Source organism: Varroa destructor, unplaced genomic scaffold (assembly GCF_002443255.2).
Source record: "Varroa destructor unplaced genomic scaffold, Vdes_3.0 BEIS01000002.1, whole genome shotgun sequence".
In the NCBI taxonomy this organism is placed as follows: Eukaryota; Metazoa; Arthropoda; class Arachnida; order Mesostigmata; family Varroidae; genus Varroa; species Varroa destructor.
The window spans coordinates 25,287,054-25,313,780 of NW_019211455.1; the positions used below are offsets into that span (position 1 = coordinate 25,287,054).

Below are 26,727 nucleotides of genomic sequence, written 5' to 3' on the forward strand. Positions count from 1 at the left end.
ATGTTTTCTGTCTCATCACAGTAGACTGGCGGTAATGCCAAACGCAAAGCCAACGGCCATAGGCTCTGATAGGTATTCTGTGCGTAGCCTAAAGCTTTGGGTTTTCTTTCCTTTGCCTCACTACGCTTGCTGCTGCCCGTCGACTCTGGACGAATGAAATGACGATGGCGATGCTGCTGCTGCTGGTAATTGTTGAGACCTGCCAAATTGTCTCAGGTACTATGTTCTGTCAAGCAGCAATTCGATAAAGATATTCAACAGATTTTGGAACCACAGTAACATCATAATCGTTATTGTCATCACTAACAACAAAAGGAGCATCTGACAGCCTTAATGTTTATCCTGGATGAATAAATACGGATCGTTTAACTGTCTATTGGCAGATTGCCCAGGTAGTTGAGATAACACCACCGAAGAAGGAAGGTGAAGAACGGCAGATCAGACGCAACGAGTGTAAAAGCAAGTTTTAGAAAAGGTAGAAGGATTTAGATCGAAAGTGGACGTTGCTGCCGCCTCAAAAAAGGGCGTAGGTAACAAATAAGGGCTGACGCACAGAGCTGGCTGACACAAGCGTTCGGCAGGTTCCAGCCTCGGTTTGGTGTCCTGACAATTTGACGAGCACAAACAGTGGACCGTCAAATGAAGTCGACTAGATCGACCAACACTACAATGCTGCCTGCCAAAAGACAACCATAACAGCACAAAACAAGAGGGCTAATAGCGGCACTGACCATTGACAGAAGTCGGGGTGCGCTCAGAAATGCGATGAGCGTTACAACACTTCTCCCTATTGCTTTTCTGGTTTTGATTTCAGCCGCGTTGTACGGGTCCTGGTAGGCGCACTAATCTATTTGGCTTTTTTGCTTTTTCTCCATACCACGCTTCCCCCTGGACTTCTTGCCAACTAGCTAACTGATTGACGTTTCATTTTCTGTTGTTGACTGCTTTTGTGTTGACGCTGTTACTGTATATATAACGAATAGAGATAGCAAATATCCAGTGAGATAGACATGTGGACACCCAGACAAACCCTTGGTTTATAGAAAATAACCGCAATTGGCGCTGACACCGGCAGCTGCGCCACGAGCCGAGACGTCTGCTGCGATTGTAATGAGCTCGTTTTTCTCGTAGCGCATCGCGCCTAACCTCAAAACTGCATAGGGAATAGGGACATAAGGGGCTGTTCGTCCCCTGATCTTTTTTCCCTCCTACGTAACTTTTCTGACAACAGCAGCAGGATCTCGCCCTTAGTTGTGCTTGCGGCCGTCGTACAACCATTAGTAAATAACGTTAGAACAGAATCCATCGCAGAGCTGGTCGATTCCGACTGGTTGAGGTAAGCTAATAATAAAAGTGAACAGTTGCTCCGTAACAATGTAGTTGAAAAATAGAAAGAATAGGAATTCTGATTACTACGAATTTTAGGTGAAAAGGCGGAACATCGGTCAGTTGTGACGCCGCTAATTCTGCTGTTTCTGCTGCACTAGCGGCTATGAGCTGAGTGAATTTTGACGTAAACATTTTCGCTTTGTCTCCTTTTTCTACATAAGCGGAACATGTACATGTATGGATGACGACTGAAAGTGGGAAAATGATTCCAGATTCAACGACACGTAGTTGAAGGGTGGGTGCAGGAGATGTTGGTGACTCAGGAGCAACACGAAGATGACTCCGCGACAGAGAATGAGCGTTTACGTTGGGCTGGTACGAATGATTGCCATATGACCACAAACGGAGCGACAGAAAAAAGCTGCAGTAGTGACTTATGGCTGCTAGAGGAAAGAACGACGAATAATTTAGCGAGGCCTGTATATCTACGACTAAAATACAACATTTGTAGGTACCGCCAGTCGGTGCAAAAATAATTTTCCAGGACAGTGTGTTTAAATGGGTGTCAGCCCATTGCATTTATCTATTACTAATCTTAAGCGTAACAAAATAATGTCGTGAATTTTTTAATAATGCCAAATATTACTAAGGGTGGCTCTGTTAATGAAACTTTTAAGCAGAGTCCACTTTTGAAGTGAAATAGGACCGAAGGTATTTCTCAGTTATCGAGCACAGATCATTATGCGAGCAAGTTGTTCGGATCAGTTTATGCTATATTAGAGGACTGTAACAATAACGTCTCACTGCATACTACGACTGGTCAAGCCAATAAACACACAAGGATTTCATACACGACGTTAATATTCAATAAAGAAAAAAACACATTTGTAAATAGTAATACAGATTTATCCATGAGGGCTCGATCATGATTAACGAGCCCTCATGGATAAATCTGTATTACTGCTATGCGAAGTTTCTCATTAAGTCTAAAAAATACCAGTGCCGTCCTAAGCTTACACTCACTTGTCGATGAAATTTTGTCTTCCCGCGGCATTGATGTCTCTCTAAATGCCAATATGATGGCCTCAAGTCTTTCTGTTTTCTGCAATGACGCTAATTGTCGTCTCGCAAAAAAATGTTCGACCCTTTAACGGACATTAGACGCCAATCGCGGCTGTGCACGGGAACTCCCTAGGGATCGGAGTCTCTTCCCGTCTTGATGACATCCGCCGTGTCAAATGTCGAGGAACAAAATAATTGACGTTTGCCGCTAGGGAACGTCCGCTCTGCGGGCAGGAACCTCGACTAAGGCTGGTGCCAGCATGGCTGCGGTCGCTGTGACCAAAAACGTGTCACTTCAAAAACCGCAACATTATTTTTTTTATTTAGCGCAGCTGTATTTGATGGCGCTGATAACGGACGGACAAGTGATAGTTGCAGGCTCGTCTTCCTTGTTGCGCATTGTAAAGCACCTTTTTTGTCATTACATTTCGGGTCCTTCTTGATCAATCCCTCGTTGTACCCACTACTGATGACTACCGGCCCCACACAGCCATCTTGCACTGGAGCAAACATAAGCATTGAGCTGTACAAGCATCATCAACTGCATCGTTTTGTGTCAAAACCTATGGCAATTTTGGTTCGTGCACCATCAATAACTAGCTAAACTTGCAGCCGCCATTGCCGATGCTCACTTGAAAGATTCATAAACACGAATAGATGCTGAAGACAAAATTTGTCTAACAAAAGTGGCAGCGAAGGGACCGCAGCGCTTAGTGAAGCGTCTAAATGCGCTTCTCACGTCTAATCATGTACAGACATGTAGCATCAATAACGTCACAATAGCTGCTGAGGTGCTGCCCGCTGGGCTTATCAGCTGGCTTCTAGTTTCATACAGATAACGACTATTGACCCAATGAAAAAGAAATACTGACGATGGAAGGTCTGACACGATTGGCGTTCACAGTTTACCTTGAACAGGCCTGATTCATTTGACTGAAATCAGTAAAACTTAAAATCGGTCGGCGAGAACCAAATTTGGCTAGTATAAATTGCGCACTCCGTTAAAAAGTGGGTTTTGGTTTTATTGAAATATTGTGAGCAGGTATTATTTTTTGTAGGGCAGTCATCAGTTTAGGGAGTCGTATCAACGCGGATGCCATTTGAAGTGTTTCTGTACAAAAAAAAGCTTTTGTAGCACAGCTATAGTTATCTTGATAGAAAACCCACGCAATAATGCCAGGCACAGAGCTGTCATTTGTACTGGTAGGACCGGTAGGAAGAATCAAATTTCCTCCTACCGACGTTAATGGGTATCTTTTTTACGTGTGAATAGGACACGTTACAGTTTTTTGGTCTTCGATTATCTATATACGTCCGTGCACATATAGGATACAATTATTTTTATCCATTTGGCGATTGCAATACAACCACCTGACCCAATTCTGGCCATTAAGCAAAAGAATCATAGCTAATTCAACCAGTCGGTATCGCCGCTTCAAATAAATCTCTATTTTTTTTGTTTTACCTTTATTTCATATCTATGGCTGCGTGTCAACATTCTCTCTAGAAAAACAAAACTCCGATGAATTTGATAACTTTCCTTTGTTTCTGATTCATCCTTCGTTGATATTGGTAGAACTATCTGCCCAGTTATCCTTGAACCAGAGCGAACACTCTTGACAAGTCAAAGGATTGTCAAGCGATTGTCAAGCGTCGTATCAGCTTCCTTAAAACCATCAAGCGTCAACAATTTCCCATCAGCAAATGCCAATGACAGGATCATCGTCAACAGTAACAGGCTCAATAGAACTAAAAGCGACTCTTGACCAGCCAACAATCGTCGCAATCTACTCAACAAGAAGGAGACAACCTTAACAACGACGCTACCGTTGTTGACGTGTGAGTGATTGAGTGAGTGGCAGCCGAACTGTTTGGGAGAATATGCCCATCTCATCCCGATCTTCTACTGGCTTATTCATCATCTTTCGTCTATTGCTGAACTCGCGCCATGATCAGCGAGTGCCACGGCCGCCGTTGATGTCGTGACAGAGACTTTTGTCGAACTTCGTCAGCACTGCTTCAACAAGCTCATCCCCACAGTTCAACTATCTTCGCTGTATTCGTAGGCCTTTATGCTTTGGCTGGCTATCTCTGCATTTGCGAATTGCAGCTCGTCGATCTTCGGATTTGATCTTTGGGATCCGTTTCCGTTCTGTCTGTTTTTATTTCTGCTGCCGCTGCTCCTTGAGCTCGATCTGTGGCGTGAGGTGGTACGAAGCTGAACGCGCCATCGGAACACTCCAACGCGATCAGTAAACGTCGCCCCAAGGAACGCCGCATGGCACATAGTTCATCGACCGAAATTTGATGGTATTTCATCGTTCAGCGTGATTTCAATCGACAGGCGACAGGAGGTACTGGTAATGACAACAGTGACGATGCCGACGATGCGACACCTGAAGATGTCAGCCGCGACTCAGCAGACCGCGAAAAGCAAGGAAAGGCCAGCCTAGAAAATGCTAAGCAGACGATCATTTTTCGTTGCGATTCATCAACAATATGGAACAGAAGCGGACGGCTACGGAGTCCAATTCAATTTTCCAACGCGCCAAATACTGCACGTAGCCGATCGATGACTCGACGTTAACTATTCAAAATACGCTGGCACGTACAGCGCGAAGCCTCAAAAATGCAAAATACCTATTAAATTAGTGGCAGTCTCTACTAATGTATAATATACATACAACGCAAGTGGTTTTCAGTATTATACTATGCGCAGTTTTGCTTATCTCAAGCTTGAGTGATTATCTCTAGGTGATCGAAAGCTTTTCGAAAGAATCATGAGCAAACTATGGAGCTTTCATAAATCGCACGAGCTAGGCATCTATTCTGCACAATATGCTACTCTAGTATGACATAGAAGAGAAGACTTCAACGGTGTGATATCTAATCAAGGTGAATAAGATAGGCCAGAAATCAGCCAAAAACACCAATGCACACTATAGTGCAGATTTCTGCCTAAATCCAGATATTTTTTAATATCTATTTTTGCATTGAAAGCTACATGCTTCAATGAAGCTCAGATTCATGCGTCGGTTCATCGGACTTTGAATAAGCGTAACCCTACGCTGTGCGAATACCACGCTCGGCCCGGATCTTTGAAGAGCAATATATCGTGTCTGTAAGTTTGCGATTTCTAGGAAATTACTAGGAAATTTATAAAAAATATCGAATAAGGTCACAAGAGTAAATAGTTTAGGACTCGCCAAAAAAAAATTTTGTTCACCTGCTCCACCAACTGAATATATATAACCTTCTATCTGTATTTTGTTACTATCAAATTCACTAGTCGTCGATTCTGTGACGGTTTCATCATTTACATTTTCGATTCATGTAGGTCACGGACAACTTTTCAAGGTGAACCAGGCATATGAATAGAGAAAAGAACGGGCTTCACGGCGTCTCCAGACTGACCGACGTTTAACGTTTTCCTTTCCCATTGATAAAGTTCCTTTTCTCTACCGAGGCGCAACAGTGATCATACTTGAACAGAAACATTATGATGTACAGAAGCTTTCAGGGGACGCGTTATCGAAATGGCGCGCTTCATGCCAAAGGTACGACAGCTATAAGATAAAACGTTCTCTAGTATTATCTACTAAACAGCTTCCGATAAGCAATTAATTAATGGGAAATACACTTTGAAGCCGTTAGCTGGTCGTTGATTTACTTTATCGTAAACGTGTTGTCAGTAAGCGATTATGAGGCCCTCGAATGTTTAAACTATAGGGTGCTTTGCATGCTTTACGATGCAGGTAATGGACACACACAAATAAGAAACTTAGGTTCCCTATTTTTGGACACGCATTTGAGATAATGAGTACTCCTTGAGAATAGAAGCCGTTCTTAGCGTATTTCTAAAGTCCGGACGAAGTCGCGGTTATTGGCTTCTGGCGAGATCACGCTATTCATTCACATCGCGTACTACCATAATGGGCCGGTATTACCATAGTCTCACCCGGTTATCTGAAGACCCTTAGTAAATTATCGCGATTGCTTTCATTGATAATGCCGATCCTTGTCCATTCCATACTTCTTTTCTTTGGGTTTTCTTCCTTATGCTACCGCGACCACAATTGCCCTTTTACTAATACTATATATTGGTAAGCCACCTGTCGTACGAAATGATAGCACAAGCCAATCGGAGCGAATGCCAGAAAACCTAAAACGGGACACTTCGGCAAATTCTTAGTAGGCAGGCAAGCACATCGCCTAACAGGAGGGTTAGAGACAACGCGGGGTACTACTACACATCACTCCAGCCACGGCAGCGACTGCAGAATCAGAAGTTTATTTCTGTGATTTTTGTTATACTTCTGTGATATAAAAGTAATGATTTATACGTGGCTGGTTGCGAAAATGGTACTGCAGATGGTCGCTGATGATCCTTTTTTTTCCTGCTGGCTCGGTGCATTGTATCGAACGGCAAAGGTCAAAACGCAGCTGGACGAAGTCGATTTTTAAAAAAAACACTAGCAACGATGGCGACGACAACGTTTATGGCTAACAAAGCAACGGTCACATCGAGACGGGTCGATTATGAAGCGTCACATAGCTTCTGTCGATTGACTAAGTGAATCCCTTCGCTCTGGCTAAGACAAAAACCATTGCTCGAAACTCAAACGTAACGGAAATATTTGTGACGTACCTCATCGACGCTGGAGCACACAAACAGGTAGACATAAGATGCATTAACTACTATATACGAGCGATTTTCCAAATCTTCATTGATCACCGCACTCAGCAGTTGTCCGTAGCAGAAACAAAGTGGCCCTTTGCTGTGGTTAGACCAGAAGCAATGTCAATCGCAGCATGATTTCGCAGCGACGAGGAGTGTATAGGAAATCCCCGTATTCGTTCACCGCCATCAGAAGCGTTATCGCTGGCAGCAGTAGCAACGCTAATGGTCAAAACTTATTCATCACGAACTAAAAAACAAAAAAGTATAAACAACCTAACAGCAATGACTATAGCTGCAACAACTGCTGCATATCTCCGGCCTTTCTGCCAGCTGCTATTTTTAGCCTTCGACCTAGGCAAGGAACACTGAACGTGATACGAGTCACACTGGCCGCAGGAGTGTGACTAGCAACTGATCGAATAAGGATGCGAAACGCTGAAAACAGCAGATCAGGCGTAAGATTATGTAATGCTGTTGTATACTTTTTGGATCGCTAGGACTTTCGCTCTAGAGACAAAAACATCTTTGATCGACTACCCACCCTGTCTCGCTCCCAGCTGTCGCCGTGCTAGAAAATCGGCTAGAAATAGAATATTGATACCTAGACATAAGTGCGCCGAATGTGATCAACGATCTGTAACTCTATTTATGCTCTTAGAAAATAAACGAGATGATTAAATTTGTCTTTTTGTTTTTTTTTTTTTACTATCTGATTAGATATATAGCGGTACAAAGTGAACAGGACGAAAACAACAGTCATTACAATAGCGAGCTAATGTAACGGGGAGCGGACCGCGTAAATGCGGACTCGTATTATTGCAAATTTTCACCACTGCGGTTCGTGGCGGAGTCCAGTATTCCGAACGGGGATCGACGAGCCACAAACACGAACGAAAGGAAAATATTCATGATTGCCACAAAACAGCGTTGCTTTTAATAAGACTGAACAACTCCAATTCTCAGATGCGTTGTTCTGTAAATAGTGGCGGGAGCCGCAATTATTATCTATGTGGCCTCTGTTCTAGAAGCTGATTGCGTATTCCGTAGGCGACGCCCAAGAACGTGGGGTTGTATTTGCAAGAATAATTATAGTAGCATATGAGAAGGAAACAGGTAGAAGTTTAGCTTTCTCTGCTCTGACTGGCTTTTCGCTTCTTTTTATCAACATTCGACGGGAAAAACATTTGAACGACGCCAATTCTGCCTTCGCGATGTCAGTTTACGTTGTTCGAAATGTCGAAGAGCAAACAAACAGCGCTTGCCTTCTGCTTGAAAAACGTTTTTCGCCGCCCAGAGAATTTCGAAAACGAAATTACATTACATATATATGAAAGTAATCATTATAAATTCTGAGATTAATCGTATCCCGTGCTTACCGTGAATTACCGAAAACGTAGGCTTGTGCTAAAAGCACACGTATTGATAGAACAAGTCTTAGACGTACGTGGCGCCGTGTTGAGACGCTAGATCAAGGAAGCAGTTCCTTTATATAACAATATTTTGTTAACTTCCGCGCGTTCACTTAAGATTGTGGCGGACGCGATGGATGCACGCCTCGTACGGCATACTGGCCACGTATACGTGGTATTGTCCCAGAAGCATTCTCAGAAATATTTGGAATTGGTCAAAAAAAAACACTTACGAAATGTTGCCAGGTAATATGATAACGGACCATTTATCAGCAGCAGAACTCTGTTCCTCACTATACGGGCACCCGTTTACCCTAAATATATTATTTATTCTCGGTGCTAGCAGGCTAAAAAATGCATCTTACTGTGACCGACGGCACAAAATATCGAATGCTGCCACAGTGTCGGATAACGGATACTTTTTTTGTTTTTTTTAATTATCTCAGCTTACGCTATCAGCCCCTGAAGGCTGAGTATTCATTTCTAATTAAATGAACTTGAGAGTTCTTTGATGTTTAAGCTTTTTCAGTAATGGCCGTCTTCGATCGTAATGCAACGCCTCCAGCTTGAGTCTTACCTTTAAGCTCAACATAACATAGTAAAACTATTAGCTGATAATGCGCAGCAAGATGGTACCACCTAGATAGGTACAACCACACTGGTTAATTACCCAAAGGTTTACCTAGAAGCACACTTTGTAGTGTCTATGTAGAAGCATTAAAGCTTCGACATAGACCCTATAAAAATAGCCCGTCTATTGAATGTGACCAATATGGTCAGTGGTTACTATTATCGCATTATTTTCATGTAAGTTTACTTCTTGTCTTTATTACAGACGTGGCAATGCTACCACCAGCCGCAGCGGCCTCACGGGCTAGGCTGTCACTTCAACATCATGGCATTAAGTTACCTTAATGATCGTTTCGCTTGACGCTAGATAAGTTTTGCTGGCAAGCCAATAACCAACAACTAGTTAAACAGATGCTTCTTGTTCTAGTGTTAGGGGTGATAATATCCTCTCACGACGACGCTAAGGGGTTTGAGCGCTGCTGTTGTTAGACGAGGTATCCAAACGACAAGCGTCATCATCCCTCTCCGCGTTATCGTCGTTATTTTTGTTTTAGCATTGTTGTTTTGCTTGCGAGCAAATCGGTCTCTTGTATTGCACTTCTTTTTTTAATCTGGCTTGTTTAACTGGCCATCGCCTTAACTTGGCCACCCCGATGCTATTGCCAATTGTCGGTGATTGTTGCTCCTGCCCGCGCTCGGGCGCCATCGTGCGAATCCTGTTGGCGCCGCTGCTGCTGGTGGTGGCACGCGCGGGACGAGTTCATTCGTTGGCACGGTTATGTACGAAGCGACAGCAAAAAGCGAACGAGAGAAACGACATCTGTTAAACTTTGGCCACCGGTGCAGTAAGTAGGACACGTGGATGACAAATAGCATGGTCGTTCTACTAGTAATAGTGTCAGCGCTTCTATGTAACAGTAACGCAAACATTCCAGGACCCGATGCCGTATCAAGCCGCCAGCAGCAACTACGGCACAGCTGATGATCCTTATCACGGCAACAGGAATGACGTTAGCATCAGCAATAACTGCCAATAGCAGCGGGGGCTAGAGACCAATGGCACACTCGTGCGCAACCTCAGCGCATATATTTAACCTTTAATGTCAGCAGTAGCCGCATGGGCTGTTCGCTGAACACGGCAACAGAGTTAGCCCCTTCGGCCACCGATCCGAGCCTCGATCGCTCTAGCCCTATTTCTTACTTCCAGATGTAACAATTTAGCTGATCTGACAAATGGGCACACTTTGTAAATCTGTACGCGTTTGAATTGCAATAGTAGGCGCTTGTAGAGATTGGCGGATGTAACATGCGTGTAGATTTTTGAATATTGCTGAATAAACGGAATAGACCAGACCAGATAGGTCTGATGCAAAGGACTGGAGTGACTAAATGGATGGCCGTAGGGAAAGATGAACTGCTGAAATGATGAACGAAACGGTTTAAGCTCACCTGACCTTACCTGAAATGCTAACGCTTGGGCAAAAACACAATAGGCGTGACAAATATTCGTCATGGGCGGATGGGTCTGGGGCGAGCAAACGGGGCAGGGTAATGTATGCCGCACATCGACATTGTAGGATTTTAGAGAGTAAGCTTTGTTATTTAATGCACTCTCAGTAAAAACAGAGACTAAAATAAACTGTCAGATAACTCGTATGGAAGATTATCTAGCTAGGACCCTACCGAATGATGCGTAAAATACGAGGAGTTTTTAGTTTACCATCCTACTGTCTATTACAGAAATTAACTTCCTATGTAGAATGTATACTTTATCACGTGTCTGATGTATAGCTTATTTTTCAGCGAACATTTGGGCGCATAATGATCGCCTCATACGAGATGCATCATATACGTCACTGTGAGAATTTGGGTCTGGGCCTTGTTTCACTAGCCGGTATGTCTATTTACTTTAACACGCATATCGAACCTGAACTTCTTGTTCTCAACTAGCTGAAGTCCATATAGATATGAAGATACACGCGGAACTTTGTTTCGCTTATATTTATTGTCGTTATCCTAAGAGACAAACCAACGACATCCAGCGGCGCATCGTCCCGCCATACTTCAGCAAAGCTCTGTGTCGTCGGTACATAATCAGCTTGCGTTTGTATGGTTTTGGGTTATATATATATATATATATATATATACGCTTTTTATTGTGCACCCGCAGTTTCGTGGCTACTGATTAGTCCGTTGTGCATATATCTGCAAGCGACGAATCCACCTTTGATCTTGACCAAAAATTCTATGTGATAAGGTAAATTTCTAGGGGTGTAATAACATTACGTATTTCGATCAAATTAGTAGCCTGGTCAAAACGCAGGTGATCTGGAAAAAGCTAGGACGTCTGGATGAATTGAAACGCAACGAACAAATCGTAGTAGACTAGGTACAGTGGTAACCCTTATCGAATGCATGATGATACTCCAGGAAGGAAGTACTACATGCTATAACATAGTAAACATGCATTATTTATCTAAAACGGTTGATACCCAGAGTTTATGTTATAAAGATGGACTGCTCCATCCGCAATCTCGTATGTGAGCACAGCCGTTCAGTGATTGGCCTTATGTAGGCAGTAACAGGACAAGCTAGCGGATTCTTACAAGCGAAAATCAAAACAGAAACGTATTTGTATACGGATAAGTCTGTATACTGTTTTCTCAGATCCTATCTTATCATCCTCACCTATGAATACTACTCGGCTAACTTGATTCGATTTATAAAATAGAATCGTACTGGAAGTTTACGAACTGGCGCCCTCAATCGTTTAAAGGTGTGCGGCGCTTGAGGCAGTTCCTTTCTTCGTCAAAAAGCAATGCCTGACAAAATCGGCTCAATGATTTTTGGCAGGAAAAGTGCGTCTGATCGCATAGTTCAGACAAAAGGCGCAGATTCCACGTAGATACTCGCAGCGAGAAAACCAATGCGTTATGTAACGCGTTGAAGAACCAAAGATCGATATCATCATGCTGAGTGCATAGTATTCGCTTGTCAACACCAGCTGCCTAGTTGAATTCTGAAGACAATAGGTAAGTGACTGCTGATTCTGAAAGGGCTACCGTTGCCGCACTTTCTGTAAATACTGATAATCTGATTTCATCATAGTGCTCCTCGAGACACGAGATATATATATATATATATATATTTGTGTGTGTTTCGAATAGCTCTATCAGTAGTTCTAGACATATTGAACAGGCATGAAATCCGACCCATCACTTTACAAGCCGTATTAACACAGGCCGGACAGATGCCCAGTTTTCAGTAGTTGTTGGAACAAAAAATATAGCTACATCCAGATTACAACCGACAGGAGTTTATCTCTCTCTTTGGGCTGAACTCGTTTGGTCGAGAGAGGCAGTAAACACGTTTCAGCCTGCTAATCGATCGCTTTTACGGCCTACCCTGTCGTGCTGTGGATATAATACAAATTAAACTGTCTGATCTCTGTGGGGCATTGTTGTCGCGGTAGTCAACGTCTCAAGGAAGGACGCTTGTCTTCTTACCGGCTGACTCACGCTGCGTTCAGCCACTCATTACAGGGTCTGACCTGCTGCTCGATCTTGTCGCTGCCGTACGACTGATAGTCGAAATTTGTGTTAAAAGCATATCTGACGTTTTTCTGCTGTTGAGATTTACTCAGTGCCATGGGGCATGAAATATTGACACGCATGTGCGTGGCAGAGGACAAGAAAGACGCAGCAGCACTGGATGCCCCAACGATTTGGTTAAGTCGATTTCATACAGCGACTGCTTGCGTGAAGACGTCGTTTTTATAGGTAGCTACCAACTATTACAGGGCGGAGCAGTAGGTTCGAAGAATATACCGTTTCGTTGTTAATTCAAGCATTTTTTTCAAAGTCCTGAACTTCTACGCAGATACTAGCAGTGACCTTTACCTGAGTATGCTAGCCATCGATTTGCTCAATAATCAATATACAATAGTGTAGCAGGAAACGCTTAGTCGCCAGTTTTTTTTCCCAATATTTTTTTATTGTGCTGCCACGTTCGACATTATGACGGTGCTATATTCAAACGTCTCTTGTAGAGTAAAAACGATTACACGCATCAGCATAACTTACATAGCGAAAGCATGAAACATATGCCTAGATAGTGTTTGGCCCTTCATAAAACTTACTCCGTCAAACGAAACTTAATGCAAATAAATGATCAGAACAATTAAAAGTTAACATTACTTATCTTAGATTAAGGTGGTTTTTATCTACTATATTAAGGTGTGTATTACACGTGGATTTGAGGTAACACCCGATTATAGGTCATCCCTTTTCGAAGCTGCCTGTGCCTACGCCAATTGTACTGTTAATTAAATTTAAATTGTTAGATTTACTGCAACAGTGCTCCTGTTACTGCTATTCTTTGTCGCTTAAGTGAATCATCGTGCTATGTTTTCGATAGGCACCGCTCAGGTGTTCGATGTTACCGCCCGATATTCATTGTTGACGTTCATGCTACGTAAATGGTCGAAATTTCCACCATTTTGTTTTGTCATATTTCGGCGATAGCATCATTTATTACAAGTATAAATAGGAGACGGCATCGATACGGCTCTAAAAGAAAAAAACTGTCCAATTAGGTAAGGTAATGGCTGGCCAGTTCAGAGAAACGCTGGTAGTAGGTATAGGCGGTACCAGGTGAGCGCGACGAATCGTAGCTCCGTCAGAAGAAAGTCAGCGTTCTAAATTCGCACTTTCTTCTACTGGATATAGAATAGCTTTCGACTATTCGTATCGTAGTAGGCGATGTTGACGTAGGAGCAGCAGTAGTAGAAAAAGAAGGTACAATGAGAAGCAAAAAGCGATTTCCCTCCCGCCAACGGCGACTGTAGCCGAAAACTGACGCTGGGTTAGCACAGGGCGTTTCCTAGGGCGAAATTAGTACCTGTTCATCATATCAACCGTCTCAGTAATTCGTAGTACGAAGCGATAACTGGACAAACGCATCCAGATTAACTAGTCAAATTTTCATGAGATTTCCTACGACGAAAGGAAAGAACAGCCTGAATGGCCATCTCTGTCGTATGTTTACAGTATGCCAATACGAAATAAAACTACTACAATATCTATGGTGCCCAAGAGTCTCTCTAGCCATCTTAGAATCGAGCCTTCTTGTCCGGAACCTCTGCTCTATTCCGACTCCGTTTAGATGGCCTAATCAACGAATGTATCACTGCAACAAATGCCAGCTACAAGTCGAAGTATATTAGATTTAGGGTGAGAATTGTGCTGAGGCAGATGTTTTTTTTGTTTATAAAATCACAATATGTAAGCTGCTGCTTATTATGAAAAAAGGCAAACATTGAGTAATTAATATTAGCCAGGTAGGCTGAGACGCAAACGATGTATGCGGTTTGCCTATTTGTTGAAAGGAATATTAAGGCAAAACTATTGTAGTTATGGAACAAAGTAAAATGCAACGTATTATTCGGTTTTGTATAGCTTAGATCGACTGCATAATTTCACGTAAATTTATCAACATTCGAATAGGCAGATACGATATTTATGAGCTTCTCGGCCCGCGGTTGGGTTTTCGTTCGGACTTACCTTGTTGAAACTTTGAATCGTAATCAATGGCTCGATCTATCGGAAGTTTAAAGTCCACGGAGCAGTTTGTCTATAATGTACATCTATTCAGCTTATCATAAGTGCATATATTTAAATAAATTTCCTATCTAAAACTAATAAATCCCTGCCACTGGCAAAAAAATCCTGTTATATTGGTGTGCGGTAGCATTTAATTCTTCACCTATTTCGTTAGTTTTTTGTTCCTGTGTAGGACACATCATTGTCCAAAATGGATCGTGAAGACGTATCAGAAGATGACGCAAAAGATGCAAGCGACTTGTTCAGTTCAAGTAAAATACGTTCAGCTTGATGTTTTCTGCGAACGACTACGTCAAAAGAACAAATCGAAAAATTGAAAATCTGTCATTTCGAAAAGGAAGAAGGAAAGAGAACCTATTAAAGTTAGCGACATTTCTCCTCGTCCTTTTTTTGTGCTTTTCCTTTGCTGCTTATCAGTTTCCTCCAAATGTGTGTACCTTATCCGCTGGTGGGCATCCATAGACCTGTCAACAGTCTTACGCAACACGGTACCGAGATACATTAGCAGCCACACAAATGCTACGTTATCGTCTATCGGGGCTGAAGCACTGATCCGGCGCACATGATGAGACCGAGACTATGGGACGTAGGCAGACGCTACGTCATGGATTCGCAAAAAGCCAACTAGCGATTTCGTTTAAACAACGTTTTTAGGTTTTTTCTGGAGCCGCCAACGGCGCACATTTAATCGATGAACAACCGTTAATACTTAATACTCGAATACGAGGTCGAAATCATTCTTAGTTCTTCGACAAAGGACAATGCACAGGGCCGTGTACGTCATGAGACTAAATGTGGGTGGGTATACGAAGACACGATACCAGTGTACTAGGTTTGTCGGTACACACCTAAATATATGTGCTGTCGTGTTTCGCGCTATTACGTAGCTGGTCTTTGGCAGCATGCCGTTCCCTGGTACAAATCAATTGTAATGGTCAAATGGTTTGTCGGTCGGACGATCCGGTGAATGGCAACACCGTGCAGTAGGCACTTCCCAAAGCCGAGCGCATCTGTCTAACCGAAGATTATCTCCTGTCACCGCAGCACAAGACCGCTACCTCCTTTCACTGCCTCTGGGGGTCATCAACCGACCGACAGCAGCAGCAGCAGCAGCAGCAGTAGCGAAAACTTCATGGACGCCGATGTCCTGTCGGCAACGCTGTTCAGCGGCATCCTTCGTTAAGCAGCTCGAAGTTGTGTTGAAGTTGGACAGTTGTGTCGTTTCTAAAAGCTAGCACTGCTTGCGCTTACCCCTTGCCTTAATGCGTTACCTTGACTTTGTTCAAGTATTATCTTCGTGCGTATTTCTTCGCGTTTGTTCACCGTAGAGCGCAACGCACAGGCCCAATGCAATGCGTGCAGTCTGCCTAAGTGCTGTGCACCTCGGAAGCAGCGTGGGTCAGAAAATAAATGGTCTACGAATAGACTCACTGCTTTATTGTGGAAATGCAGGGCAATTACGGAGCCAGCAGCAACGATCAGTTCTGTGCTGGTCGTGTGTAGATGTATGCGTGTGTCTGTCTCTTGCCGTCTTTGATCATCTCATAACCGCATTCAGTAGCGGAAGCTTCTACAGCAATGTTGCCGACCAACGCGTTCGTCTGTAATAGGGAGTCAAGGAATAATTTCGGAGTTAGCTGCCAATAGGTAGGGCTGTGGCTAAGCCCGTTGGGGCCATCCGCTGGAGCATTACAACCGAAGAAAAATGGACGGATAAATCGCAATATAATCGTATATACACATAAAGACGCTCCAGCATAAGTTACGCCTTGGATATGGAATACCAAGTTCCGTTAGTTATTCGCTGACCGCCATCTTTGCAGAATTTGCCTGTGCTAAATAAGTACTACCAGGTTCGCGTTGGTAAAGCGTTCGCTGTGCCTGTTCCACGCAGCAATTTCAATAGGTGCATTGTGAAACTTCTCGCTCCTCAACAGTTTTTTAGGTTCTGCAGCGGAACAACGTTACAATACGCTTCGAAGGCCAACACTGCCCAAGACCCTCAGGCCGACACCTGTGGCTCAAAAAAGCACGTATAAGGTAAACGATTTTGGCGCGGTTCGTAACCTTTAGCCGTACCATTGACGCCTACTTCCACGTAGAAACATCACCAGCAAAAAAGTCGTTTTCGTAGAGTTCAGTTGGCAAATATTACGATACGGCGAAGGCCAGTTGTACAGTTAATCGAACGATAGGACTCGTGATAACGAAAACGTGGCCGCAAGAAATCTTGATTAGGAACACAACGTAATGGCATAGAGAAGAGACTCGTCGTAATAAGCCTTTACGGTACAGGTATTATGGTTAGCCTTCTCATGCACGTAGCCACAAATAAAATGCATCAAAATATATATGTGTTTCATTGATTTCACATACTTACGTATGGCGTAGGCAAAACGTCTAAGATAGTAGTAAGTATGTTTTTGTACATAGAGTATCTATGAGTTTTCTACATTGTAATCGGATCAGGCACGAGAAAGACGTTTCAAGAGGGAGAGTCTGTTAGCAAGCGATTTGCATCTCATAAAAATACCTCCATTCGGTTCGTCACTTGGGTGGCCTGGTTCCCAGCAGTGAGGTACACTATGCGATACTCGTGTTTCCTCCTTGATTTCAGAACTATTGCGGTGAACACTTGACTTTTGAAAACGACATAAAGTCATCTTAGTGACGAATTTGCCTCTTTTTCTATATAAGTTTTTCCCTAATAGAACTGACAAGTATCTGGAGTAGAGCACCTTAGATGTTTAGTTTCGTTCTTGCATTGTTAATATATTGTCTACTAACAGACATGCAGCAATTGATGACACTTCAAAGAAGATCTTCTGGGGTAGACCTATAAAATGCCCGTCATATCTTTATTCATATCGCCATTAGATAATGTACATTATGCCAATTAATCTATGGAAACGAGTAACTATACCAACCTTGAATGCTATCATCCAATGACGTCTTACGAGTGGTAACAACAACAATAGCAGATATACGAACTGTTTTTTTTTTTTTTTTTTTTTTTTTTTGCTAAAACTGATCTTAATAACGTTATGAATATTGTAGCAATGGCTTGTATCTTAATTATAATTTTGAGCTGGCACAATACGGACGTCATATGCGTTCTCTGTCCGAGACCTCGGATGGGCTCAAACGTCGGCCGGTACCGCAAAGCAGCGCGGAGCTATCCTTTCTTTGACAGAACTCTTGCACAGTGTCACCTTTTGCGAAACGACAACGGCGCAGCAGCTTGATCCTACTGCTTAGGCTCAATCGTATAAGGTGCCTGATGCAGCTCCTTGCTGCTGACTGTTGTCGGTGTCATTTAGCCGTCTGCAATCGTTAGGACGCGGCAGAAAATTTAACTAGCTAACTAGCAATAGTACGCTGGGTTTGTGTGTTGTTTAATTTTCAAATGGGTGACGCTACTACTGCTCTGAAGCCGTACGCATCAATGACGTTGATGTCGGACGGACAAGCAATGAAGCAATCGACGGTCGAGTGACTGCGACCATCTTTTAGTGTAACAGATAGGTTATGAATAAAAAGAACGACACGGGCTCGGTGAAGCTTGCAGAATTCTATCAAGGCCATGATCGTTACATTTTCCTGCACCAACTCGGATACCGGGGTCTCCCATTCGCCTGTACACCTCACACAGAGAGACCCAGCTATCTGGCATTTTGATGTTGTTGCGCTAGCCGAAATGAAAGTACGCCGTTGAAGTACGCTTACGTCGAACGGGATCCACTGGCGAGTAACTATACGAACAGGCAGATCAGCTTCGCAACGGCAGCGTTGGAAGCTGTTACAATGCATTACTAGAGTGCGATTACCATTCATAATGGTTATAATGTGGTAGCTGAGATATCGAAGAGGATAAGGGATAGGAATTGAGGTAAAAGGGCTATAACCTCGCCGGTATGGAGCATGGATCGCGTCTTGTTAGATGATATCGTACGAGCGTTTATTGCTTATGTGCTAGATAAATTTCTGCATTGTTGCCATTGGTTTTTACCTACTGGAAGCGAAAAAAAAATGGCAGGGACCAATACAAATCTCATAACACTGTTCTTTCATAGTATTTATGTACGTACATGTGTTTTCTGTTTTTAAATCGTCACTGGCTGGTACTCGATTTAGTAAGCAGCAACAAATAAGGCCCTCGCATGCATTTGCACACGAAGTGTTTGTATTGGATAAGCTTGTCTGACGATAACACGATAATATATTTATTCATTCATAACTAAATAAGGTGCACGTTTGTCTATAACCCTCAAGGTTGAAGTCCCGCCTAATTCCTTATGTTTCAAGTTTTACATTTAATATCGCTGTTAGGCATTGTTCTATCAGGTGCCTGGCTCCCAGCGCGAAACGAAGTCTGTCTATGCCCGGGTTCGAACCCAGACCACAACGTGTCCCGAAAATTAGCAGGCAGATATGTTTTAGACAAAATAAAAATCCACCTTGCAGCAACCACTCACCTTATCACTGCCGTTATGCATTTTTGGGGAGATTGCCGCTCTTTCGTAGATAGTTTTTGCACAGAGAACTGAATTCGGGTTAGCGCAATGTTCTTTTAACTATATCGCTAAGTGCTCCTGCTTATATTACACTAAACTCGCACGGTACTTATTGAGACAATGCATATAAGAACAAGAATTAACTTGAATATCAATCCGATTAACTTACCGATAACAGAGGCAAAGATAGCACTTCTTCTATTTTCCTAATCGTGAATAGCAATGATTCTTAGTATCCAATACAGAATTAAGCACAGCACATGCAACAAACCTGAAGCCTGAACACAGAAGTGCTCAGTCAGGCGGGATTCGAAGTCTGTTTAATCCATGACGGTGCAGTGTGGGGCCAATGGCAGCTACGCTCGGCCAGTAAAACAACGTCAACGTCAATGCTTGCACACACGTGAACCGCGATGTCCACGAATTTTCCGCTAGGATCGATAACAGTAAGAGTCTCTTCACTTCAGATGTCCGTTAACGTAACACTATGGACTATCGCCACTTGTTGATCACAATGACACCACCCTTTCTGTTTGTCCGTATTTTATTCTTTTACGCTGAAAACAACCTTCGCACTCACCTAATAGCGATCAGCTGAAACGAGGTTCGAGCTCACAGCATTGACGCAAGCCTGCGGAAACTCTTCGAATCGTTCGGTTAGAAAACTCAGTGTGATTATGTATACGTTCGCGTGTCAATGTACGCCACAAAAAAAAAAAGCTATCACTATTCTATCGCTGTCATGCTATACTTAGACTTTCTGTTCGAAGCACGCTTCTCCAGTGATCTGCACACTACTCGTAGTAACAACAGCATTAGCTCAGCTTGGCCTATCGGCAGCGTTATAGTGAAGAACACTGTCCCGTGTACCTAGAACACAGGCCCATCTGATTCACTGATGACTGGATGGCCGTTAAGCAATATCGCTATGCTGTGCAAAACAAGCAGTTAGATAGGAAGACCAATCTGCTGCTAGCGCTATTATAATATACTGGCGCTTGCCGCGTTTTGCCGGCGCCGCGTGCTGCGTCGTGTTAGCCCGCAGACGTTGCTCTGTCGTGGGGCTCTTCTGCGGCCGGCCAGCCAGCCAGCCAGCTCATTCGTTCGCTCGCTCGCTCGCTCGCTCACTCTTTGCTGCTGCTAGGGACGTCAATGATGCTAAGTCGAGACGACTTACTATTGCCGCTGGTAGCAGCAGCGATGATGGTGGTAGTGGTGGTGGTGGTAATGGTGAAGCGGCAGACGCGGTTTCGGCTTGTAACCGACCGACGGCTTTCGTTCGTTCGTTCGGTCGAAGACCGTTTTTCCCTCTCCGTCGGCAGGCTCTTGCCGGCTCTCCGGAGAAGAGATCCAGCGAACGGATGGAGGCACGTTTCCCGCTGCTGTTTCCTCCGAACGTCGATAGACGCGACTGTAGTACGGTGTAGGGCCATAGATCCAACCCAGACAATCGAACCCGTACTGTTTCTGCCCACAGCATCTCATAACACAGCTCGACAGCATCTGCTGGTGATTCTGCGATAGCCCAAGCAACCCCGGTGCTGCTAGTGATCCGAAGTGGCTGGTACTCCTCTATTCATCCGATTGGACCGGATTAACCATTCGACAACGTAAACGACAACAACGAAGATGAGTTCAAAATCGCTACAGAATGATATCGGTAAGTAAATTATGCAGCCTAAACCTAGCTCTGCTTATTATTCCGATGAGACTATTTACCTGATTTTGGTTCTTCGATGCGAAAGTGAGGTGAACGCCGCCTTCCTCGTGTCATTGCCTCTGCTTCCTGACATCGGTGTCAATATGCTGTTTGCGAATTGGTACTCTACACAAGGAACAGCCTGACTCAACTCCAGCACACCTCTCTGCTATAACTTGTTGGTACAATTCGCGCGAGAGGAGTCCTTTTTAGTGTTGCTAAACAGCAAATCGCCTCCTGACTGTCGCTCGTTTCCGCTGGTTCTCCGACGTTTTGTCGGCTAGTAGCCGCAACGTCGAACGTAGCGCTGCAGTCAGAGCACCAGACCCGACTCCGGACCAACGGAGTAGTCGAGCAACAGGTGAACTAGCTACGTTGCAGATATTTCTAGTTTATATGTATTTCCCCCCTGATCGCATTGCAGTAAGACTTCGTAACCGTGTTTTAGAGAGTGTAGAAATACTTTCTGAACGTTCGAAGTGGAAACGGTGTCCGTGCCAGTGCATTACTTCGTCACCTTTTTGCCGATGCAACAGGTACGTGCATTGACTTAGTCTGTCATCATCTGCATGACATGGTGCCCGTGAAAAAAGTCAGCAGTCATTATTGGACGGCTTCTATGTTATCAGATGTAACGGTTATGCCGCTGCTAGCAGAACTAGAATTGCTTCCCTGACAGCCCGGTGGTCGCTGTGCTTCACTGGCACCAGCTGAGAGCGCCAGACAATTCAAATAGACAAACCCAGTCTGCAGCATATAGTCTGAAAGTACACTGGATTTACTACCTGGCAACACGTGTTAGAAACGTGTCAAAAACATTCTAGCGATAGAAACAGTGTTTTGGCTTCTTTTCATCTTATCGGTAATAGATTTCGAATTACAAATGCAGAAAGCGCATCAGTGTATGAATGATAGACCCGTTGTTTCCATGCAAAGATTCATCTTGAATCATCGGTACTCGGTCTAGTCGTTAACCGTTGTTTGCCCCTCGTCTTGTGGGCGCCTCCGATGAATGGAAGCAACTAGTTGTCATGCGTGCACTCTAACCGTTACATAGAATAGGCTTCTGTTATGGTAGCCTTAACACAACAAGCATTTGTGCTAAATTACTTTCTCAAAAAATGTATTTTCTTTCGAAAGGACCAGCTGCTGTACAATAAGCATGGCAGTCTGAAGTTCATTTGTGTGATGAGAAGGTGAAATGGAAGGGAGGCATACATATCTGTGTCAAGGTAACTTGCTCTTTCAGGCGACTAAAGCTGCTCTAATGAGCTATTACTGCGCCGCACGTCTACTGAAATGTCCCAAATACAGTTTGACCCAAGTAAAAAGTCTCCTAAAGATATATTTACATTGCAAGTTCGCTTAATTGAAAAACCCCATTGCAAATATCAGCTTTATTATTGTCTATTACTGAACTGACCGAAGCCAGGCAACTTTTCACATTAATACTTTTAACACCATCGAGTAGCAATGACATTAGTAGGCAAAGGTGATAAGCAAAGCTGCGGGGAAGTTCACTAGGTTTCGGCATAAGACTCGCGGACCGGAGGCAGCACCGATATCACAGCGGCCAGACAATAGCCTACCCCCGGAGCAATCTTCAGGGGCAAGGAACTTGACAAATGACAACTATTATCGTTCTTGTTGGACGCACAGATTTTGATGTTCCTCACTAGAATTGTATAGCAAAATTTGTGCTTTTACAGTCTTGGGATCATGTTCCACACTGTGACCGGTCGCATTACATTATACGAACATGTACTTCTCTGATTTCTTTTTCTCCAAGATAGTACCCCTAATGTCCTCAGCGGCGATCGGAAACGAGGTTGAAGACTGAATTCGAGTGCTTAATTTCTACGAAAAGTCTTGAGAGAAATTCATCATACACTAGGCAAGCTTAACTGGACATCTATTCTCCAACAGCTACAGTGATCGTAGAAAAACGTGACAGGTCCTTGTCGATCGACAGACGAGTCGTCCGATAAAGCGAAGCTAACAAAATCCCGTGTAACATCGACGCCCGCAATTAAAGATGTCGCACGTCTGGCCGATTTTGTTTGTGCGCATCTTCCATTCTTTTTCTGCTGTTCTACAATACTATCTTTGTAAATGTTCACATCGTGATTTAGCGTTAAAAACCTAAAAAGCGATAGAAGCGAACCGGCGGTCAGATACGCGGCGGAGGTACGTGCCGGGAAACAAACGTTGCACTGTTATGGAACGTTTGCTACTGTATGCAAATAAAAATGACCATTTTAGGTCTGGCCGTCATTTTGTGAGTGCTTATGTTGAAAGATCGAACTAATAAACATTGATAAATATACCTTATATAATAGGCAACAGCTGTTATTCGGAGATTTGTTCGTTAATCTGACCTGATTACCTTACACCTGATGGCAACTGGCATCAGGGTTGTTCTCTACAGTAATAGGTCAAGCTAATTATAGAACGGCTCGTATGAATAAAGCAACTGCAATTCCGTTGTCAATGCTAGCATTATAAAATACCTAATCCATGAGTGAAACGATATCGTATATTATGTAAACGGATTAACAGGGTCGATCTGCTTGAATCAGAAACACTACTTCTATTAGTCGTCAGACAACATCATGTGTTTCCAAGAATGAAGCGCAATATTTCTCATATGATTCTATTCAAACTGCCCGTGTATTCTGTCAGGTCTTCGAAAAGTTCGTTCTAAATTTTCCCGCTGAGTTGGCCAATTTTTACGAAGGCTCACCGCATGCTTGGCACTATCCCTTTAGTTAGGCTCGTATTATTTTTTTTCTGCACCCTTCTAACGTAGAGTCTGATTTTTCTGTGCTACGTTTTCCGTAGAAGTGTGTCCACGCCTGTGTGTAAATAAGAGTTTCAACCAATGGATTTTGACATTACTGCTTTTTTCACAAGGGACAACATGAAGGGAAGTACAAGTTCTCATTGGCTGAAAACACCTTTCTGACTGCTAAATTACTACCAGTAGTGAATAACGGGTGTTACTCTGTGACTGCCATCAAGCACTAGCCCACCAACGTGGTCGCTTTAAATCAGAAGAAGCTTTGACAGCTTCGCTTGCATCTTAAGCATTTATAAACCAAATTGAGGTTCATCGTCTGATGAAAAGTTCCTTATTTTACCACAAGTCATCTCTATACGATTATTGTTTTGACGGAGAATTTTACCAATGAACTAGAACAACGTGCACACACACACACACACTCATGCACTCTGTTGACACTGCCTTTAACCACCAGTAATTAATAATTTAGAAAAAAGCTCAGATCTTCTATAAACGCAGTTTAATTATTGTGCTAATATTATTACGGGTAGCTTTATTTAACAAAGTAAGAAGGGGAAAAAGACCAATACGTTTAATCTACTTGTATGTCGGAAGAGAAGGTGGGAACCTCACCCACCTTCTCTTCCGACAATCCGGGGAAGATTGTTAGCCTGCTTGCATGTTATTGTCGTCATATAAGGCAGAAAGAAGATCGACAAAAATTAAAATCAGACCGATGTCGGCAAAACAGTTTGCGACTTGACCTGGCGCCCGATGACTTTAGGTCTACTTCTTCAGTGGTGAAGGTTGAATCATATGATGACATGGACAGCTTAACGGCTTAGCAATGAAATGTGCGTTGTGATTTGTGCTTGTTGTCGAATCTTATCGCCATTTCTGCCCCACCGGCTAGACGGCTAACTGCCCATGACCAAATTCATCTGTCCATTCGGATTATTGTATCCAATGCGTCGCCAACACGTCTGTAGCCTCCACCTGTCTATCTATAAGAAGAGACGCCTAGGAAGGGGAGCTGAAGTCCACAAACATCGGCGCGAGATGAAATCGAAATACGAAGGGACAATCCGACACCTGAAGATAGCTACGATGACGACTACAACGACAGCGGCAAAGGAGACGACTCCTTCGCCAGACAAACCCCTTCACAGTGTTGTCACCTTATGAAACTGGGTAACAGCGATACCAAACAGCAATGACTTCTTGCAACAGCTCGCTGGTCTTCAGCTAGCAAGTCGTTAAACTTCTTGCCTTCTGTCAATCGAAACGCCGAAATGCATTGAAATAAGCTAAAGAGGTAGTGATCGAATGGACAGACTGGATGATTTAACCGATTGCAGAAGCCGTAGTTGTAGTGGGTGCGATTTTCATGCCTGGCCTCGGGTCAAACATTTCCGAAGGCCTATTTGCAAGCTTGTAGATGTACGCACAACACGTGCCGTAAGTAAGCAGCGCCATTAAAGTCACCGAATCCGAGAGTGATAGGCGTCTTGAAACGCTGCGGTGTTATATTGTGAGTCTGCTGGGCCACTGGCCCAAAGCGTCATTCGTTCAGCTACTTATATTGAACAATTTCGTCGGAATTGCATTGCTCTGGAAGAGGCATTCATCGATGATTGCTCATTTCCTTGAAATTGTTATTACTATTATCATTTATTCCAATCAATCATTCGTCCAAATCGTTTTAGACCTTTTATTGTTGGACATTTCGAGCGCGTTTTCATGGTAAAAGTGTCACTGCGTACGGCGCTGACGAGACACAGATGGATGTTATATACTGCTTTATAGAAAAGACTCACTGAAAGCGACTTCCGTGGTTGGACGTTGGGTGTCCATGTCATCGTGAAAGGCGAACGGTAAAATCCGAAATTTGGCTAATATTGGCCTATTTGAGACGAAGTCAAATACCTATCGCTAGAATATTCCCTCCAGTATTACTTTTACCTATTACCGTATTTAATTAATTGCGATTATTACGGTACGACAATCCTCATTGTACACCTTTATTATGTGACTTGATCGATTTTTTTGAACGGCTAACCTTTGTATTGCCATATGGAACATATCAACGTTGAAGAATTATACGTTTTTCGTAAGGGGGTGCGTCCTATGAGGGGTACGATGTCAAAGTTATGATTGGAAAATTATCTTGAGACGATATATTACTACTATTATTATTGGTAGTGAGCTTTCAAATCGATCGTTGCAATTCTTCCGAGGTAACTTAAATTCAACACGCCAATAATTTCCGAAGGCTAATCATCTAATGGCACTCTGTTGAAGTTAAGTTACCGAAAATCATTAGCGACAGAATATTGCACTCGACGTTTGCCTATATAGGAATGTTTCCAGGGGCATAACTTAGCATCGAATATGTTACACTTGTTTCAAGTGTGATTTTTCTTATATGTTCTAATAATAGTGTTGTCCATATATGTATAGATATTATTATCACACTTCAAAGATGTACGATATGGAGCCATACTGATCCTTTGTCGTCGTATATCATTTTCGAACTGAACTTAACGATGTTGTCTGTTTGGCGCCTAATGATTCGCCTCGGGCCAACGAAGTCGACAGAAGGCATTTTGCGGAATATCTAGTACCGATTATATGTCAGGCCGCGACCGACATGATCCTGCAATGTCACTGTCGCTGTCTAATATTGCGCTAATATTGTGTCTGCTGCCGGACGTCTTGTAGTCGTTTGATTAAAAAGCTGGTCACATCAAAATCACAATGCACGAGACGCAAAAAGATTCTTTTTTTTGGGGGTTTCATCCTGTTCGCCAACTCGTCCTGAATGTGTGCCAGTCAGTCGCCCAGTCACAGAAATCATACAAAATTAGGCGCATTAATTAAGGATTTTCTACAGTGACTGGACCTGTCTGTATCACGCCTTACTCACACACAATGGGCAATAGTCGGCATTTTTTGCGTACTTCTTACCCTTTTTCTTTTTCAATTCTCTATGTACTTGTGACTGCCTCTCGGCTTCTTCTGAATTTGACACAGCTTAAGAAACGATGTGCTCACTCGTAC

At 43.3% G+C, this 26,727-nt stretch overlaps 2 protein-coding genes across 10 annotated transcripts in view; one reads left to right on the forward strand and one right to left on the reverse strand.

Moving 5' to 3' along the window:
- Positions 1 to 26,727, reverse strand: part of LOC111245758 (ATP-binding cassette sub-family G member 8-like) — a 121,417-nt gene that overhangs the window by 49,322 nt on the left and 45,368 nt on the right. The window contains exon 1 of one of the 7 annotated variants that reach the window (XM_022794483.2): positions 19,458 to 19,599. The exons of 5 other annotated variants lie outside the window; for them this stretch is intronic. The gene's annotated coding sequence lies outside the window, so the exon portion shown is untranslated. Of the gene's footprint in view, positions 1 to 19,355; positions 19,600 to 26,727 lie in introns of those variants that run through there. One more of the 7 variants, XM_022794482.2, reaches the window with a different exon arrangement.
- LOC111245760 (ATP-binding cassette sub-family G member 5-like) overlaps positions 20,705 to 26,727 on the forward strand; it is a 93,914-nt gene continuing 87,891 nt past the window's right edge. The window contains exon 1 of one of the 3 annotated variants that reach the window (XM_022794487.2): positions 20,705 to 20,846. In XM_022794487.2, the coding sequence (XP_022650222.1) occupies positions 20,816 to 20,846 (31 nt within the window). In that variant the 5' untranslated portion in view covers positions 20,705 to 20,815. Of the gene's footprint in view, positions 20,847 to 21,240; positions 21,422 to 26,727 lie in introns of those variants that run through there. The other 2 variants (XM_022794491.2, XM_022794489.2) reach the window with 2 other exon arrangements.